The sequence below is a fragment of the Stomoxys calcitrans genome, chromosome 1, assembly GCF_963082655.1.
Source record: "Stomoxys calcitrans chromosome 1, idStoCalc2.1, whole genome shotgun sequence".
NCBI lineage: Eukaryota > Metazoa > Arthropoda > Insecta > Diptera > Muscidae > Stomoxys > Stomoxys calcitrans.
In genome coordinates, this window is record NC_081552.1 from 269,174,436 (window position 1) to 269,192,551 (window position 18,116).

Sequence of the window (18,116 nt, forward strand, 5' to 3'; positions counted from 1 at the left end):
ATAAATTGTGTTGGAATTCCAATTATTTCAAACACTTAACGCAGGAATGCAAAACAATGCCGACTTGTTATATCCGATAAAATATTGCGCAAATTGTCCATTGGATGGTGATAAACACACGAATGTATAAAAATATTTGAACACTTCAGTTTTGCCAGTTCCTAATGTATCTAAAGGAAATTGTATGCGCATTAACGTTTACTTTTTGTATGGAAGTCTGCGTTAAGATGTTTTATAAACAGTAGAAACTAACTTTATTTTCTCTTGGCTCGAATACACAATCTTTCTTAAAATGTAATGAAAACTGATTTCTGCATTCTTTGCATTTACGCAAAAAAAAACATCAACACCACGTCAATATAGAGGGAGCGCCAGATGTCTGGGTTCAAATTCCGGCAAAAACGTTGGTTCTCTCTTTCGATCTGCTTCGCTATACCCACAAACGGTGTTTAAAAAAAATGCCCAAAAAGCGGATTATTGAAAAAGCGTCACACTTTTTGTGACAAGCCCTTTAAAAGATTAAAATGACCCCTTTGTGGCTGATACTATGTTCGTTTTTCACCTTTGAAACCCCATGTTTTTGGTGATTACTATTTAAAAAACTACACAAATAACAATGATAAAATAAAATTTTTATTAAAATGTTACCATAAGTAATAAGAGAATGTCCCACTGAATTAAATCAGCAAGTTTTTTTTTGAAATCTATTGGGTTGCCCAAAAAGTAATTGCGGATTTTTTAAAAGAAAGTAAATGCATTTTTAATAAAACTTAGAATGAGCTTTAATCAAATATACTTTTTTACACTTTTTTTCTAAAGCAAGCTAAAAGTAACAGCTGATAACTGACAGAAGAAAGAATGCAATTACAGAGTCACAAGCTGTGAAAAAATTTGTCAACGCCGACTATATGAAAAATCCGCAATTACTTTTTGGGCAACCCAATATTATCTAAAAAAAAGTAATCGGCAAAAAGTGAATAAAGTATCTGTCAAAATCAGCGATAAGTGCAACTCTGATTTTGTGTATGTAACTAGTTCGCGCCATTTTTCGATGTTTGTGTGTGTTACGATTTTTAACCAAGACATATTCATTTACAGGTAGCAGTTGCCCAACAACAAAATATTGAGTGCACTGTCAAGATCAGTGCAACTTTGATTTTGAGCATGTTACTAGTTCGCGCCATTTTTCGTTGTTGTGTGTGTCATTGTTCTTAACTAAAATACACACACACACAACCAAAACTAGTTGACAGATAGTGCACTTCACGAGAAAAAATTGTAATCAGCTGTTTATGGTACACTACCTGGTAATTATGTCATGTTTAGTACCAGCTTTCGCGAACCGGTAACACACTCAAAATCAGAGTTGCACTAACTACTGATTTTGACAGATAGTGCACTTAACTATTTATTTTTATTTTTTTAATTTTCTAATTTTAAAGCCCTATAAGAGCCCATTCAATGAAATTACAATAAGCACTACTCTCAAACATAAAACTTCTTAAATTAATTATATGAAATATAAAAATTGGTAACTTAAGCTAAATAATAAGATAATTTTCAGTGTGTAAATTTCTATAAAATCTACTAATTTTCAACAAGGAGTCATTTAATTTTATTTATTTGTTGTTGGACAACTGCTCCTATCTGTTAAATTTATTTTGATATAAAGCTATTTGGATGAATTTTGGCAGTGGTAAACCGTCACCACTTTTTTCGGTGTATTGTGCAGATAGAGCCACTAATGGGATATATATTCGATACAAACAAACCCTCCGAATAAATTTCTTCAGTTCAAGAAGCCACACTATTTTACCTGTTGAGTTAGAATTTGATAGGCGAAGAACAGTAATGACCACCAATTACCACTTAAATAGAAAATACCAACATATCAACAGATCCTACTCCATAATACTTTTCATTTAATTCCCAATGGGTCTTACATGCCTTTGTTTTTTGGTAAATAATAAACGGATGCAAACTAATTTCGCTTAAAACGTGCATAAAACGAGGCGGTCCAGCAAGTTCCAGATATCTATGAATGAAGTAGCCTGCTTTTGCCGGAGGGCCGAACTTTATCGAAACCCATGAATACATATCACTTCAGCAGATTCGACTTTTAGATAGATTGCATAGTTCTTGTAGAATTGAGTTCAATATCGTCCTTATTGCTATATATAACTCCATCATTCCATTTAGACACAACTTGGTAGATAAGTTTAGGCGGTCAATTAACTATGATAAATACCTTACAAGTGTCACCAGCACTAGGAGACGATAACCACTGCTGAAAATTTTTTGATGGTCTCGTCAGTATTTGAAACCAGGCGTTCAGCGTGAATGCCGGACATGCTTACCTCTGAGTTATGATGGCCTCCAATTTCCTTTAATATGGGTCGAACAAGATGGTTTACCTAAAAAAGTGGTTAACCCTTTCTTAAATACCCTTTTTGTTACTTTTCGAAAATCCCAACGGTAACCCTGATCATAGGCACTCAGTATTAAAGCTAGAGCCGATGCCGCCCGGCCTCTCACTGGTAGTTGCTGTAGCCACATGTGGAGGTGGCGATCATCCTCATGCTCTTTTAGGCGAGCAAGCTCGTTCCGGTCTATACGATCGATCGCCGCGGGAACATGATTGGAGCTCAAAATTCCAGCCTGTGTGGTGCTCATAGTTAAGGGGCGGATTAATATACCTCAAATTTTCAACGGTGTTTATAATATCTGTTCTACACTTTATTTTTAAAGAGTTTCCTTATAAGACATTTATTTAATTTTCTACAATTTTACGAAATGTAAATCCCTAAAGACTAAACGGTATTTATTTCTTTTTACCTTTTCCCTTTGCCATAGCCTTAGGCCTTTGACTTTTGCGCATACTTCTTTTACGATTTTCAGCTTTTCGTTCAGTATTTTCTGCGTTACGTTTCTTGATGAATTCCAGGCGCATGCGAGATTTAACAATTTGTTCCGGGGTACGCAACTCTTTATCGGCACCTGTGCCAGCCCTCTTTTTGGCTTGAACTTTTGCATTGTGTCTGGCATGCCTGCTTACAGGATAACGCTGCTCGTGAGACAAAGGTCTAAATGTGTCGTCGTCACTACCGGCTTCTTTGGCCAATTGTTCCTCGATTTTGGACTTTTCTTTCCAATCGCTGTAACGACCGGTTTTAAACGAAGCCGGTATCCAGGCCCCAGACTCCGTGCGTATTTTATTTGCTCGTGGATCCTGAACAGCAACCATTTTCTTCTTTATGCGATCCCATTTCTTCATACCAGGCTTGTGACGTACCTCATTGGTTTCACGATCAATAACAGAGAATTCCGCTTTCATAGCTTGTCTTTCGAAGTTGTTGATAGCCAAGCCATCTTCTGTGTGCTTATCGGCAGATTGGTATGGAATAAAATTTTCAGAATCTTTGGCGTTAATCCTGCTCTTTTGCTTCTTTTTCGGTGTTTGTGTGTACAAATCATCCATGTTTTTTCTCTTTTTTGGAGCGACGACTTTTTTGAATGCAGTTTGAATTTCTTCTTCGTCGACATCTACCGCCGGCTTCTGTGAATAAGTAATAAAATTTTACTATTTCCACTGCTTACTTTAGTTGGCAAAATATGGCTCACAATTAGCATGAAGCTTAACAGAATTGTAATTAAACATTGACAAACGTTAAATTCAATTACTAGTCTGTTTGTTCTGGGTTTAATTCTCGATTTTACCTTAAACACTAATTTTTACCACACAAACAAAAGGCCAAAATTAGTTTCTTGTGTTAGAAACTTAACTGGTTTTATTTAAGAAACCATATGGTGAAAATGTATGAAATGTTGGCACTTTATTGCGTGAAAATTATTAGTTATTTCAAGGGATGAAAGGAAAGGTGATTCCTTGAACACACCAGATTACCTCTACGCACATTCATTTCAACTTACCTCCACCGTATTGGATTTGTCGATTTGCTTCGTTTCTTCCTCCTTATCTAATTCTTCCATTTTGGAGCGATACTTCTGTATGACTTCCGAATGTTGTGATCGCTTTGCTTTCATCACCTGATACGGAACCGATTTCTGGGCGTTGTTCAGTTCAAATATCGTCTGAAACAAAACCATTTTAAATGATTTCACTATTTCTAAACATGGTCTGAGAAACACTTTATAATTTTCGACTTGCAACTCACATTGGGAGGCTTAAAACTTTTCATTTGCAGCAGTAAATCATGTCTCTGGTCTTGCAATTTACGCTCCTCATCGGCTATTTGTTCAGCTGATTTTTTATTTTTTCCATTTGATGAAAGCTTGGGTGCAGACTGAACAATAAAATCCTCCAAAGGCCTAAGGGCAAAAAATTTCAACTTTTTCACTCGGGCATTTGAGTCTGTAGATGCCACTGGTCTGGATGATAGGTACTTCTTGTACGCATTCTCGCTAGTACGCAGCACTCCACTCTTTAATGAGAAGAAACGAAAAATGTTTAGAAAGGGTTTTGCTTAAAATGAGAATTTCTTAGTACGCACTATATTATGGTTCTTCTTTATCTCCATCACAGTCAAATGCTCTTCCTCCAATAGCTCTTGCGGCACTGTACCAATTGCCTTTGAATCGTTTATGTTGAATTCTCGGTTCAAAAACAAATGAAGATCCAACACATGAGCAGCATCATCAACTGAGAAGATGGAAAACGCTGTACCTGTTCGACCAGCACGAGCGCAACGACCCACACGATGAACAAACAGTTTTGGTTTGCCTGGAAAGTGCAAATTCACCACATAATCCAAACTGGGTATATCGATACCACGAGCAGCAACATCGGTAACTATTAACACGGACACTTTTTTGCTGACAAATTTTGCAGTATTAATTTTACGTGCAGAAGGATCTAAGCTAGAGTACACAGATGTGTTTGATATGCCACAGCCCGTTAGGATCTATAAGAGTTGGACGATTTAAAAGATACAAACTTTTATCCTATTAATTACACTTACAAAAGATATCAGTTCCACATGATGTTGAGTCCCAGCAAAAACTACCGTTTGGGCACCCGCTGGAATAACGTACTTCAAAAGGGTAACTAGTGTGGTGTACCGATCATCTGAACGACAATAAACAAATTTCAAACTGAGGGCTTCGGGTAGTTTTGATTCCACATCTGTAAAAGAATATAAGCAAAATGTAAGAAAAACACTGTGTTTGTCTCAAACCAAACGCCTACCTAAACGTATAAGCACAGGATCACTCAGACCAGCTCTAGCAAAATCAACTAACAGTTTGGGCAGCGTTGCAGAAAACAACACCATTTGTCGAGATTGAGGTAGGCGATGCAATGTTTCATTTAATTGTTCGCCAAATCCCATTTCAAAGAGACGATCAGCTTCATCAAAGACAATGTATTCTGAAAAAAGATTTAACTCTAACATAAGCATTTCATTTCAAACTCTTGTAGTACCACCTACCAACGGAACTTAATTTTAGATCCATTTCGACACACAAGTGCAAAAATCGACCCGGAGTGGCTACGATGACATCGGGACACGTATGTATTGCCGAAAACTGCGAGTCCATTGAGTCGCCGCCCAGCACCAAAATTGTTTTCAAATCCATGAACTTGCCCAATTCCTTTATAAACTTATACGTCTGCACGGCCAATTCTCGGGTGGGTGATAAAATAAGTGCCCTAGCTCCTTTGGTGGGATCCCTTCTTTTTAACCGTTCGAAGAGAGGTATTAGAAAACAAGCAGTTTTACCCGATCCCGTTTTAGCCATCGCTACAACATCCCGTCCCTCCAAAATAAGGGGGATGGTTTTGCGCTGAATGGGTGTAGGTACCTTATAGCCTCGTTTAGTTATTCCCTTTACTACATCATAGCTAAGTCCCATAGATTGGAAACCACCGCTCTTTTTGGCTTTAGCCGAAGGCTTTGATTTTAAAATATCGATGCCTTCGCCGCTTCCTCCACCGTCCATGGATGGGAATCCCGGAAGATCATTGACTTTCACCTGCGCCATTATTATGTAAAGGAAACATTTCAGTTGAAAAGGTAAGCGAATTATTGAGAATCTTACCATTCTTTCATCCACTTAGTTGCTTTTTTGTTGTTCTGAAAAATACACGTGGTAATGTTAGTGTATTTTATGTTTTGCTGAACAGCTGTGTTATGTTACCACCTTGAACGCCGAAGACTCAGAGTTGCCGTACTATATTTGTTTTATTTTAATAGGCTTTTCACTTCTTTTTTACTGCAGTTTTGCAAGTTGGCGAACCTAATACCGCGAATTCACTATATCCGAATAGACTATAGTAGAAATCATAATTTATTCTTATTTTTTTAATTTCATAAAGTTTTAAACAAAACAATATATGGTTTTTAGCAGTAGAACATTATTTATTTTATTATAAATTATTTAAAATATAATATATTTAAAATATTGTAAACAAAAAGTTCGAAATTAATTCGTGGTGGTGAAAAACTTAATTGGTTTTATTTAAGAAAATTTATGAATCTTTGACACTTCATTTGGCTTGTTTAACAGCCTACCGGATTTGCCAAGGCGGATTTAAAAAGAAGATCTCACGCGAGCAGCTGTTAAGATGTCAGATTTTTGTTGGCATTCTCTTTGTTGTTATCTTCTTTCTCGCATATTCTCTGCTCATGTATGCACACGTATACACACCCACACACAAATTTGCTTGCGCGTGTTAGATAAAAGTCGATCAATCACTTTGGATATAGCTGCCATATATGTATATCGCCGATTTTCACGTCTAGAGCCAAAGCAAATGCATATATTGAGAAATCTTGCAAAAATTGTGCACAATGCTTTCCTCGATGGCTCCCACATCTATCTAAGAAGTTTGGTCTAAATCGGTTCAGATTTAGATGTAACTTCCATATCTATGTTCGTCAGATTTTGGGTAATTTACAATAATGTTGTCATTTGTCAACGTATTTGTTACAGTTTGAACAAATTTGCTAGAAAATGGATACGGATTGTTTAATAACCCATTTTCTTTTATTTTTTTTCTCTCTCTCTCTCTCTTTCTCTATTATTTTTTTTCTCCTTGGTTCTGATTTTTTTTTTGGTTGTGATTATCGTTATTTTCATAAAAAAAATAAAAAAAATCAGAATTCTTGACAGAGAAAGAAATGAAAATAAGAGATATACTCTTGAAAGTTTACGTATACAACAGAGGATAGAAACGTCGATGAACACGAAAGAGGACAAAGATAATACAAAGCTACAGTATTCCGTTGCAATAGTTTAGAGTGTAAACATAGTTCTGTAATATTAGTTTTTAATTTTTCGCTGCAATATTTTACTTTTTTTTTAATTTATTATAAATGTGTCGTGATGTCCAGTTTTTTAATAAATTAAGAGAATAATGCAAATGTTAACATATGTAAGTAAAAACAATAAACGTAACAAAACAGAACAAAATATTTAATATGCGCCTCTAGATTTCACTAAATGAACTCTTGAAAAAGTCGGAAAAAAGCCGACGAAACGTCGAGAAAAAGATGAAATAAACTTGTTTTATTTGCATTTTGAAACATATTGACCCTAACAACCCGCAAAAATCACGTAATAATCACATAATAATAAATTAAAATAATAATAATGATAAAATTAAATAACTCCTTGTTGAAAAGGTAGATTTGATAGAAAATAACACAATCGTTGAATTTATTTTTTCCAAATCACAATTTACCAAGACACACCTTTAAGGCGAACCAGCCAAGGCCTTACCACTACACAGTCAAGCGGAGGCATACTTACCAAAGTTAATATTCATCGACACATGGAAATTTTGTTTTTTATACTTATTGAGTAGAAAATATTTTATTATAATTTCATTGTGTGTAAAACAATGTACAGTACATGAAATTACAAAATTGTTATTTTTGTGTAAATATAAAAAGTTGTAACAGCTTATTTGTTAATTAATTAATCACTTATTTATGAAAAGCGTTAGTTTCACAAAACATATTGTAACTGTAATGCAGTAATGATAGTTTTAAACAATGTAGGCAAATAGTATGGTAAATATAAATACGCATATTTTATATTCTTCTTTATATTCTATTTACACTATGGTTCCTATGCGAAAAGGAAAACGTAACATATCGACGAGTTGTGTAACGAACAACATGAAAATAAAATCAAAATGAAATTCAATAAAGTCGAATCACAAATTTGCAATTTGATTCGAAAATATAACGTACGTATAGCATACTTCCTTTTACGTGCGGACGTAGGAAAAATTTATGATATTTCGCCTAAATTGCTTAGCATAGCTTGCTTAGAAAATAAAAACTTTCAAAAATATATTTTTGAAATGATTATCAGAATAAACGGGCAGTACATTAAATTAACTTCGTTGTGGTACAAAAATCAATTTGTAAAATCATCGTCTGTTTTTTCAACTAATAATAACTCCTCCAAACGATCGATGCGTTGGCGCATTTCCTCTTTCTCCTTTTGTGCCAAGTCGAATTTTCTGCGCAGCTCCTCGTTCTGTTGCTTCATCAGCAGCAGTTGGCGGCAAATTTCTGTGGTGGTTAGCAGCGGCACCACCGGTGATGAGCCCGCCGCTGGTTTCGTGTCTTGAAGAACTGTGGTTCGACTGGGCGCGAGTTTAATTGTTTTGGCTGCGTTCACCTGACGCACTGGTACAGCACCCCCCAAGTGTTCTACACGTTTGGCAGGTACTATGCGCACAGATTGCTTTGTTATTGCAGAATGTGGTTGTATGGTTCGAACCAAAGTTTGTTGCTTTGGCATTTCGGTGTCGGCAACATCGTTCTCATCCTTGCTGGCTATTTGTATTATGTGGGGCAATATGTCCTCTTCAAGTACGACCGCCGCATTATCCTGTGTTGCGTTATGTTTGTTGTTGTTGTCATTCTTCAAATCGACTTTTATCTGAAAGGGACCGTAAAAATAAATGTTATCATGTAGTAAACCTTTGTCCCCAATGAATCGCATCGCTGAACAACAAAAATACTATTTTCCTTACTAATTACATGTAATATATGTGATGAACAAAAAACAAAACACATTAGGAAAGCACAAATTTATTTTCGACAAATAAAAAAAAAGTTATAAAAAAAAACGAATTGACAAACCTGTTGCTGTCTCAATTGCATTGGCTGGCGTACATTGACCACCCGCTGTTGACTGTAATACAGAAGAAGAAAGGATAACCTTAACCAAACCCTAACAAATAAAACTGTATCACTTACCTTGTTACTGATGGCGGTATTTTTTGCATTGACTTGAGGTTTGTATTCCCATACAATTTCTTAAAATCGTTTAGTGATATAATACGTATGTTCTAAAAAATATCAACAAAGTGTTATTCGTTGTTTAAAGGGTAAGGTATGCGGTGACCACCTAAATTACCTTGTTTTTAGCCATTTGTTGTTGTTGATTGTCCTTTGCTTTTGATATTATATTCGGCTTTAACTTACTCATATTTGTATTTGTGTTGGAGGAACTGACATATGCATCGTTACGAACTCTAGGCAAAAGATTTTTGCTTACACTATTGCTTAAATTAGAATTGCTATTCTGTATTTTCTTTGTTTCGTTCAAAAGGAGTTTGCCACCTTCTGATAGCACCAGCTGTCGCCCGTTCTGCAGTGCCGTATTAAGCATGTCCTTAGACGTATCATCTTCGGGCATCATTGAGATGCCGTGAGACTTTAACAGATTTAGCGTTGAATCTCCAATTATACCAGTTTCTGCAAATAGTCATATTCACAATTAGATATACTATGTGTATGTTTATAAGACAAAAGCTAGCTAATTTTACCCTTAATATTTTCCAAGTCTTCTATTTTTGATGCCGCATATTCACTTTGGCTCATGAACTCATCATCCTCAAGCTCACGACTCTTGGCAGCATTGCCATTTTCCTCGCCGGCGGCGGCATTGGTAAGGCCCATAATCGAGTTAACTGCCTCTGAAGTTTCTTTCTATAAATGAGTCCAAAAATGATGTTATTCTTGCATTACGTACTAAATTGGTTAGTTGTGGAAAAGGTTAAATTTTTGAAATTTTTGTGCTTAGGGGCCGAATTGGTAATGTCCAAATGCGCTTGTAGCGGAAATATTAATTAAACTTCAAATCAGTACCTACTCTATGCTTCAAAATAGTCTTCTAGACGAGTTTAGTTCATTTGCAGGGATTCCAATAAATGTTCAGTTTAAATTGAATAATGTTAAAGAAAACACAACAAAAGAAACATTATAAGCACGCAACTATTTATTGTGGCATTTGTTTACAAAAAAAAAAAAACATTCTAACTTAAAACGAAAAATAGTCGGGTTTGGTGTGGCTTTCATTTTCCCCCCGAAGCTGCTTGAGATGATCATGCTGCTCATGACTTGCCCACATTACATGTGAAGGTTTTCATTGCAAGACATTTTTCAATGTTGGCACCTCGTTTGCCTGATAATCCCAAGCTGTTTCTAGGAACGAAAATAAAAGTAAAACTAGCAACAGACTCGGATATTTGCATCATTATAATTGCGGCACAAGGCAAACAAAACAAAACACCCTGCATAAATCCAGCCAGCGCCCACAATAAAGTAATGAGATGAAAAATTTTACTGCAAATGGGCAATGTCATGATGTGGAACCTGGTACGTTATCTTGAACAATTCATTCTAAAATTAGTCTTTTTTAGTTGTATTTAAAAAATATTTCATTGTTTTAGAGTTTAACCCGGAAAGTCCATAGGCCCGACTTTTCGGGCATTTGAAAACATTCAAGAAAGCATACGCCCTAAACTCCAAAAAAGAGCAAATCAATTGAAAATAATAAAATTTTCCGTATACCATACTAGAATAAACAGGAATAGGAAAAGTTTTCACTATTAAATGTACTTTTTATATAAAAGAAATAAATTAAGTGTTTCTTGACAAACTACATGAATTGCTACTAGTTTAGTATTTTTAGAAAACTAGCGAAAAGCGGAAAATACGCCATTGCGTATTTTCTATTTCAGATAAAATCTATCTATACTGGCAGTAGAACACAGGATCATAGACTCTTACAAATACATTTATATCTCATCCGACTCAAAATTTTCAGTGGCAACGATTAAAAATAATCTAAGAATTAAAAACTAAGATAATTTCAACTAGCAGAAACAAAACCGAGTGATTCAAAACTTGTTGTTTATGAAGAAAAGAGATGATTTAGCCCCAATTAAAAAATAATTTTGTAATTTACTTTGCTTTTGAATTATAAATTATTTTTACAAAACATGTTTTGGCTTTGCTGTTAACTTTTTTTTGTTGGATCACTTGTGTTTTTCAACGTTTTTGTGTTCTTCCATTTTCTTCTTCTCATTTTTCTAAAGAAAGAGGGGCAAAAGAAAACGTTATATTTTTATTCGTTACAACTTATTTCCATTTTACTCTGAGAACCATAAGACATCTATACAATGTAAGAGTCTATGCACGGGATAGCATCTAACGTGCAATTGAGTTGTCGTCTAACAACGCAACCAAAATAAAAATCTGTATTACTTATGGCAATTTTTGTAAATTAATGCCCATAAAAACGTTTTGGCAGTTCGGTAGGGAAACAATTTCTAGAAAAACTTTTTATTTTTGTGTTTTTGATGGCCAATGCAAATGTTTAGGATCGGTAACTTTGCACGAGTTTCCTCAAGGCGGATTTAAAAACGTGGTCTCTCGCGAACAGCTGTTAACAGTCGGCCAGGTTTGACGGTATTAAGATGTCAGATTTTTGTTTGCATTCTTTTTGTTGTCATCTTTGTTCTCGCACATTCTCTGCTCATGTACGCACACGTATACACACAAGCACACAAAATTCCTTGTGTGTGTTAGCAAACCGTCGATCAGCTTGATGGCACAATGGCGGATTGCACCATATGATTTGTGGTTGTTGTACGAATGAGACCACCTTTAATTGTTTCGCCATGGAGTTTCCCCTTCAATTGTAAATTGTAATTTGTTAAGATACTCGTTCAGTAATTTCATTATCGTTTTGTTTATAAAGATCAGTAAACACCTCTGTCGAAATTTTCGTTACCGTCGATCAGCTTGATGGCACAATGGCGGATTGCACCATATGATTTGTTGTTGTTGTACAAATGAGACCACCTTTAATTTATTCGCCATGATTGGCTACTAAAAACACTACCAAACGTGTTCCTCGTAGCCAAGCGTCGAAATAAAAAAATGTTTAACTATTCCGCGTTGCTTTTGTGGGATTTGTGGGCAGAGGTGCATTTTTACAACGCGACGCTCTTAAACAAAGCTCATTCTGTTTTGGCTTTTACGTAGTCCAAAAGATTGTCAAGTACAATGAGAGTGGGTACATCATAAGTTTGTTGGTGAAGTTTTCCAGCTTATGTGAAGTAATTGTTATCTTTAAGGCAGAAATTGAGAATTTTGAGTAACGCCTTTTTTTTTGGACAGGCAGTATTATTTCGAAGTGTATCCCATCTATACATTAAGAATATTTCTTAATGGACTAATATATCGCTATTTTAATAAAGAACTATACGTTTTATTTGGTTTTGGATTTGGTGAAAATTTTCTTAAAAAAAAATGTTTCCACTTGATATTATGGTTTATTTTCTAATAAAACAAAAGAGCCATTACAAAAAAACAAAACATTGCTACAAAAGCCACAACAACATGTTTAGTAATACGTATTTTCAAAGATAGCAACTCTGAAATTGTACACTTCGTGTGATACGTACAAAATTTTAAGGAAAAAATTTATTCTCGGGTAAATGTTCGACTCTTTCGATTAAAGCGAGCTCTTACATAATAGAACATACATGTAGACACATGTCTATGAAAAAAATACAATACATATGAGAATACATGCCGATTTGACATACATAAGGAAAGACTTTTGCATACAGAAAGTGACAGCACATATCGTGTCATAGCAGCTCAAGTTTCGTATCAGGGAGTCCGTATGAGAAACTAAATAGGGAGAATTTTTTAAAAAAAATTTAAATTTGTACCGGTAGTCGTTGGAATGCAAAAATCACCCACCCGCCAACAGTTGACGCGCCCGGTAGCTCTCCGCTGATCTTCTCGTGATGACGTTAACCCCACCCATAACAGAGTTCCAACCCGTATGATACTCATAGTCATAGCGTGTCATGGAGTAAGTAAATCCGTCGAAAGATAATTTTTTTAAGCAACAATACAGATAAACCGTATGCATTTCATCATTTGATCATATTCTATTAACAATATAGAAACAGTAAACAAATGGACCAATCCCATGTCAGCCGGTTGCACATACCGGATTGACCCGATGTATTCCTTCATCGGCAAGGGCTGGCGCCTCAGTGTACAACACACTGCTACAACAACAACAACCAATGCTTAATTACAATATAACTTCTTAAAATATCACATAATGATTTTGAAAGCAGGCTAAATTAACTGCAATACAACAACTTGTTGCTTTTTTTTTAACCCATTATAAAAGGTTTTAGCACTCACCTCATGCTGTTCGTTAAATGTCCTATTTGCTTGAGCTTGACGAGCGTTTTCCAAATCTTCCAATAGATCGGCCTGTTCGGTCAGTACAGCAATTGCCAAAGGCGTTCGACCGAACTTTGTGATCACAGTGACATCGGCATTATGTTTTAACAACATTCGTACAATGGATTTATGGCGTCTCTCAACAGCCCAATGTAAGGGAGTCATGCGAAGCTAAAACATTGATATTTGTGATTATTCCAAAACAAAACAAAATATTATGAGGGACTACCATATCCTTAGGATTCACAGCGCAACCCTTAGAGAGCAGCAATTCAACTATCTGCTCATTACCATAGTAGCAGGCCAAATGCAGTGGAGTGCGATCAACTTTTGTCTTCGAGTCTTTATTTATGCCGCCATTTAATAAAACCTGGCAAATCTCATACTGATTATTCATTGCAGCAAAATGTAAGGCGGACATTCCCAACTGGATTCCCAAATACCAACACATGTTGTTGTTGCCGAATGGAAGAAAAAAAAGTTAAATGACAAAAATAACAAAAAACCTGTTGCTCTTGCCGTCGACTTACCCAATCGGATGTAAATGGTGCTCCACGGAACAAAGCATTCTTCACCCCCTTTACATCGGAATCGCGAGCGTATTGCAGCAATTGTTTTCCCAGGTCCACAACAGTAGTGGGAACACTAAGCGTGTTGAGCGACTTATTGGACACTTCTCCCTCAGTGCGCTGCAAAACAGAACTTTTGCAAATCATGAAAACCGAAATTAAAAGAGAATACTTACAATTTTGTAATTCATCAAGTTGGCAAGTTGATGATCCAGGCTGGCAGATCCTTGATTTGTTGGGTATACTTTACAATCAGCCCGGAGGGTGGCCACAATTTTATTGTTACCACCGCCTCCAACCATTTTGATATTTCTGCACTTCCTCTGGCTTATAGCAAATTATACATTCTTATACGCACAACTATAAAAATTTAAATAAATGTTTATATTTAAATGAAAAAGGAAGAAGAATTTGTTTGTGTTTTAATAGCAAAAATAATAATCGTCGATTATGATAAATAATGGACTGTTCACATTTAGAGACATGTCGTCGATTATAGTTTTGTTAACGTATCGTAAATGTAGGTAGATACATGCATTTATGCTTTTTGAATAACGTTAACGTATCGTAAATGTAGGATAAATGCAATTATGCGTTGCAAAAAAGGTACCTATACACATTTTTGGTTAAAAAAAAATCTATCGATTTTGATATATGTTCAAAATTCATGCAAACGAAATGTGAAATATAATTTGTACTGAATCTTAAGGTGGAGTTGCATACCTCGGGCAGCAATAATGCATGCATGTCAAAAAAATTAAAATAAGTTGGTTTGTATTGTTATTCCGCATCTGGCGGAATAAGTTAACGAACTCTCAAATTTGAACGCGCTTCAGGGCGCAAGACATATGATTGGGATTTGTTATTGACGATTTCCACTAAAATTAATGCTTAAAATGTCATTAATAAGCTTATTTTTAGAATTTTGTATGCAGCAAAAAAACATGGTATGTAACGCAAACCAAAGGACGCATGTGGGCGCATTTGATGGCTTATGTACGCATAAGTGCTGCGCGTGGTATGTAACTCCACCTTCACATTCCGATTTCTTTCTGCATACAGCTGCATTCACGAGAGTATAACCAGCCCTTCATTATACCGAATAGGTGGCATCTAACTTGTTTTTGGCTTATAAATTATACAATATTCTTGATCGTCTCGACATTCTGAGTCGATTTTGCAAAGTCCGTCCGTCTGTGGATATAACGATGGCGGTCGAACGCGTAAAGCAAGCCGCCCGAAATTTTACACAGATATGTACTTAGTTTTGATGTAGGCTGTTGGAGATTGCAAATGGGCCATATCGGCTCATATTTGGATATAGCTCCCATATAAAGTGATCCTTCGACATGACTAGAAACTGAAAATATTATCCTATTGAACTGAAAATTTACACAAAATATTCTGTTACGACTTCCAAAAATCGTGCCAAGTTTGGTCTGAAGTACGACGTTCTAACAAATGTCACAAATGTGATCCAACTGAGCTCAAGTTTTGGTTTAAGCTTATTTACTGAAAACTGTCTATACCGTATGGAGCTGGAATTACTCGGCAAATTACAAATTTGCCCATGAACATCCCAACAATGCATTGCAAAACAACAATTGCCATATTTTATATAATTTCTATCCAGGATAAATGAGATATAATGGATAGAATTCCAATGCATAGTTGTACTGGATAATCATCATCATCATAGTAACTGATAAATCTTGATTTATTAAAATAAAGATCAAACTCATGCATTGGACAAGAACATGAAGTGTGACAAGGTTTTAAACTTTTAAGCGCCATACTCACATCGTAAACACGTTTTCGAGTAAATTCTTAATAAAGATGGGATGGAATATGTATGCAATTTTTTCTGTTAAAGCAAGCTCCATAAAAAAGTACAGTGCATATATGCATACATGCGGATTAGAGCACGAGCTATTCGCGTATGATGTACATAAGGAAAGTCATGGGGGATACAAAAAGTTACAGGACATATGTAAAGCACATATCGTGTAATAGCACCTTAAGTGTTATGTCCCCCAATAGCTGAGCTTCGATTACCAGTGCGAGGGTCGTCGATTATCTTCCGCGGCTTTGGTCCTGCTGAATCTGTCTCATTTTAGACTACCACTATAACCTTAACATTTCCTACGTCCAGGGCGTTATGCTCGTCTCAACAGAAAAATAAACAAAAGATTATAATTTCCCTTAAAATTTTAGAACTATTTTTATATTTTTTAATCCGGTTGTTTTTGTCACTTTTCTTAGTTTATCGTAGCGGTGCAAATAATCCCGAAATTTACCTCCTCCCCTCAAAAATGATTCAATTATTTGAAGTGGCAACATGTTGAAATTCCTTTTTAACAAAAGTGGCAACTCTAGTTAAAAGCATAAAAACAAACCAAGGAACGGAAATTATAATAAGATGAAAATACATTTTCGTTTGTTTTGAATCTTGTCTTAATCTCAAGTACATATTATGTTCACGCGTCTATTCTCTCCATTTAAGGCTATTATTATATTCTCATTGCGCATGGTACCACTATTGTCATTTGGCCGCCATCGCCATCACACATCCACATCCGTCTCAGCAAAAGCGGAAGTCAGTAATTTGTAATATTCTCCACAATCGTACTTACCTTTGCAGCTAAGAAAAAAGTTTTTTAGTTAAAATACTCCAGACTAATTATGTTGTATGCTTCTATGCACTTGTTTATAAGACTGCGCTGGTAATTGTTAAAAAAATTGTTGAATGTTAGATTACGTACGCGAACAAAATACTAAAGAAAAAAAAAATAGCACAAAACACAGGGATGCTTAACTCTACAACCTGGCAACAGAGATGGGAACCCTTTATTAAAGTACATGTTTTTCAGTTGGCATATGCACTAAAAATGTTCAATTTGAGCTCTAGGTTTAATGTATTTTGGAAAAACGGAAAAAAATCAAGAAAATTAATATTTGCACTTACAGATACAAATATTTTTCTACAATTTTTTTCATGATTTGGTGTGGGATATTGCCAGCTTGAACCAGTGCCAAAAACATGACATGCCTCCCCTCCCTTCAGGGCGGCTAAACGTAACGAATTTACGTAATTTTGACGACATTAAAAGCGTTCGTGTCCTCAAAAATCTGTGCAAATTTGCACAAATTATTACTGGAAGCTGTTCGCGTATTTTATTTAAGTGAGCGGGAAAGAGCGTGGAGAGAGCTAAATTTTGAGAGTTTGGTAATTGAGACCTTGCATATTGCTGTTTTATGAAAATCAGCTGTTAAATTCGAAAGATAAATAGCAAAAGGGAGTAAAGGCTATTCCGTGGGATGGCGTCCAACTTTTTTTTGCCCAAAATGCATGACAAGACGGTGCCACACAGCACGCGTAACAATGGATTTATTGAGAGGCGAGTTTGGTGAACATTTTATTTCACGTTCCGGACCGGCCAATTCGCAGCTTAGATTGTGCGATTTAACGCCTATTTTTTGTAAAACTATGTTTAACCTTATGTCTATACCAGGATGTACTTATAAGGTGAGTTCATGCGAACTGCTGAGTACAATTTTCTATTTTTGTTTTTGTAGTAAATCTAAATGTCAAATGCTTGATAACACAGCTGTGATTTTTTTTTTCTAAAATCTCGAGAGGATGTCCTATTTGATCCGATATCCCACACATAAGCCACGAAACAGTGTTATAATGATGAAAATACAAAAATAAATCACATTTGAAGAAGATAAGTTTTAAAACAAAGTTTATTTCTAAAACCAAGTTGACATTTCAACTTACGGCATTTGCCACTCAAGGTAGTTTCTTTCAAGATATATTCATTTACAAGTAGTGGCAGTTGCCCAACAACAAAATATTGAGTGCACTATCTGTCAAAATCAGTGATAAGTGCAACTCTGATTTTGTGTATGTTCGGGCCATTTTTCGTTGTTTTTGTGTGTTATAGATCTTAACTATAATACACACGCACACAACCAAAACTCGCTGACAGATAGTGGATAAAAA

The 18,116-nt window shown here is 35.6% G+C and overlaps 2 protein-coding genes across 6 annotated transcripts; both read right to left on the reverse strand.

The window, feature by feature from the left end:
* Positions 1-2,702: 2,702 nt before the first annotated feature.
* LOC106089759 (ATP-dependent RNA helicase DDX54) lies at positions 2,703-6,136 on the reverse strand. Of its 2 annotated transcripts, XM_013255743.2 has the most exons (8): positions 6,058-6,136; positions 5,448-5,991; positions 5,207-5,386; positions 4,980-5,143; positions 4,512-4,922; positions 4,176-4,442; positions 3,931-4,092; positions 2,703-3,556 (listed from the first exon to the last, which is right to left on the reverse strand). In XM_013255743.2, the coding sequence occupies exons 1-8, from the start codon at positions 6,058-6,060 to the stop codon at positions 2,822-2,824; spliced, it is 2,466 nt and encodes an 821-aa protein (XP_013111197.2). In that variant the 5' UTR covers positions 6,061-6,136; the 3' UTR covers positions 2,703-2,821. The 2 variants fall into 2 exon arrangements, with proteins under 2 accessions (XP_013111197.2, XP_013111190.2); XM_013255736.2 differs by lacking the exon at positions 6,058-6,136 and having other exon boundaries at positions 5,448-6,000.
* Positions 6,137-8,179: 2,043 nt separating this feature from the next.
* Positions 8,180-16,886, reverse strand: LOC106090096 (GA-binding protein subunit beta-2). Of its 4 annotated transcripts, XM_013256189.2 has the most exons (11): positions 16,744-16,886; positions 14,287-14,470; positions 14,072-14,230; positions 13,771-13,968; positions 13,500-13,712; positions 10,135-10,155; positions 9,809-9,971; positions 9,397-9,737; positions 9,237-9,328; positions 9,120-9,171; positions 8,180-8,916 (listed from the first exon to the last, which is right to left on the reverse strand). In XM_013256189.2, the coding sequence occupies exons 2-11, from the start codon at positions 14,410-14,412 to the stop codon at positions 8,386-8,388; spliced, it is 1,896 nt and encodes a 631-aa protein (XP_013111643.2). In that variant the 5' UTR covers positions 14,413-14,470; positions 16,744-16,886; the 3' UTR covers positions 8,180-8,385. The 4 variants fall into 4 exon arrangements, with proteins under 4 accessions (XP_013111643.2, XP_013111649.2, XP_013111638.2 ...); XM_013256195.2 differs by lacking the exon at positions 16,744-16,886 and having other exon boundaries at positions 10,135-10,152; positions 14,287-14,558; XM_013256184.2 differs by lacking the exon at positions 16,744-16,886 and having other exon boundaries at positions 14,287-14,558.
* Positions 16,887-18,116: the final 1,230 nt, after the last annotated feature.

Excerpts from the sequence above, each read along its gene's own strand:
- LOC106090096 (XM_013256189.2), bottom strand. The coding sequence starts at position 14,412 with ATGGTTGGAGGCGGTGGTAACAATAAAATTGTGGCCACCCTCCGGGCT. Across the intron at positions 13,713-13,770 it reads CTGTGAATCCTAAGGATATG|CTTCGCATGACTCCCTTACA; the intron begins GTAGTCCCTCAT and ends TCAATGTTTTAG. Across the intron at positions 10,156-13,499 it reads CATTTAACGAACAGCATGAG|AAGACTATTTTGAAGCATAG; the intron begins GTGAGTGCTAAA and ends AAACTCGTCTAG.
- LOC106089759 (XM_013255736.2), bottom strand. The coding sequence starts at position 6,000 with ATGGCGCAGGTGAAAGTCAATGATCTTCCGGGATTCCCATCCATGGAC. Across the intron at positions 5,387-5,447 it reads TCTAAAATTAAGTTCCGTTG|AATACATTGTCTTTGATGAA; the intron begins GTAGGTGGTACT and ends ATCTTTTTTCAG. Across the intron at positions 5,144-5,206 it reads TCCTGTGCTTATACGTTTAG|ATGTGGAATCAAAACTACCC; the intron begins GTAGGCGTTTGG and ends ATTCTTTTACAG.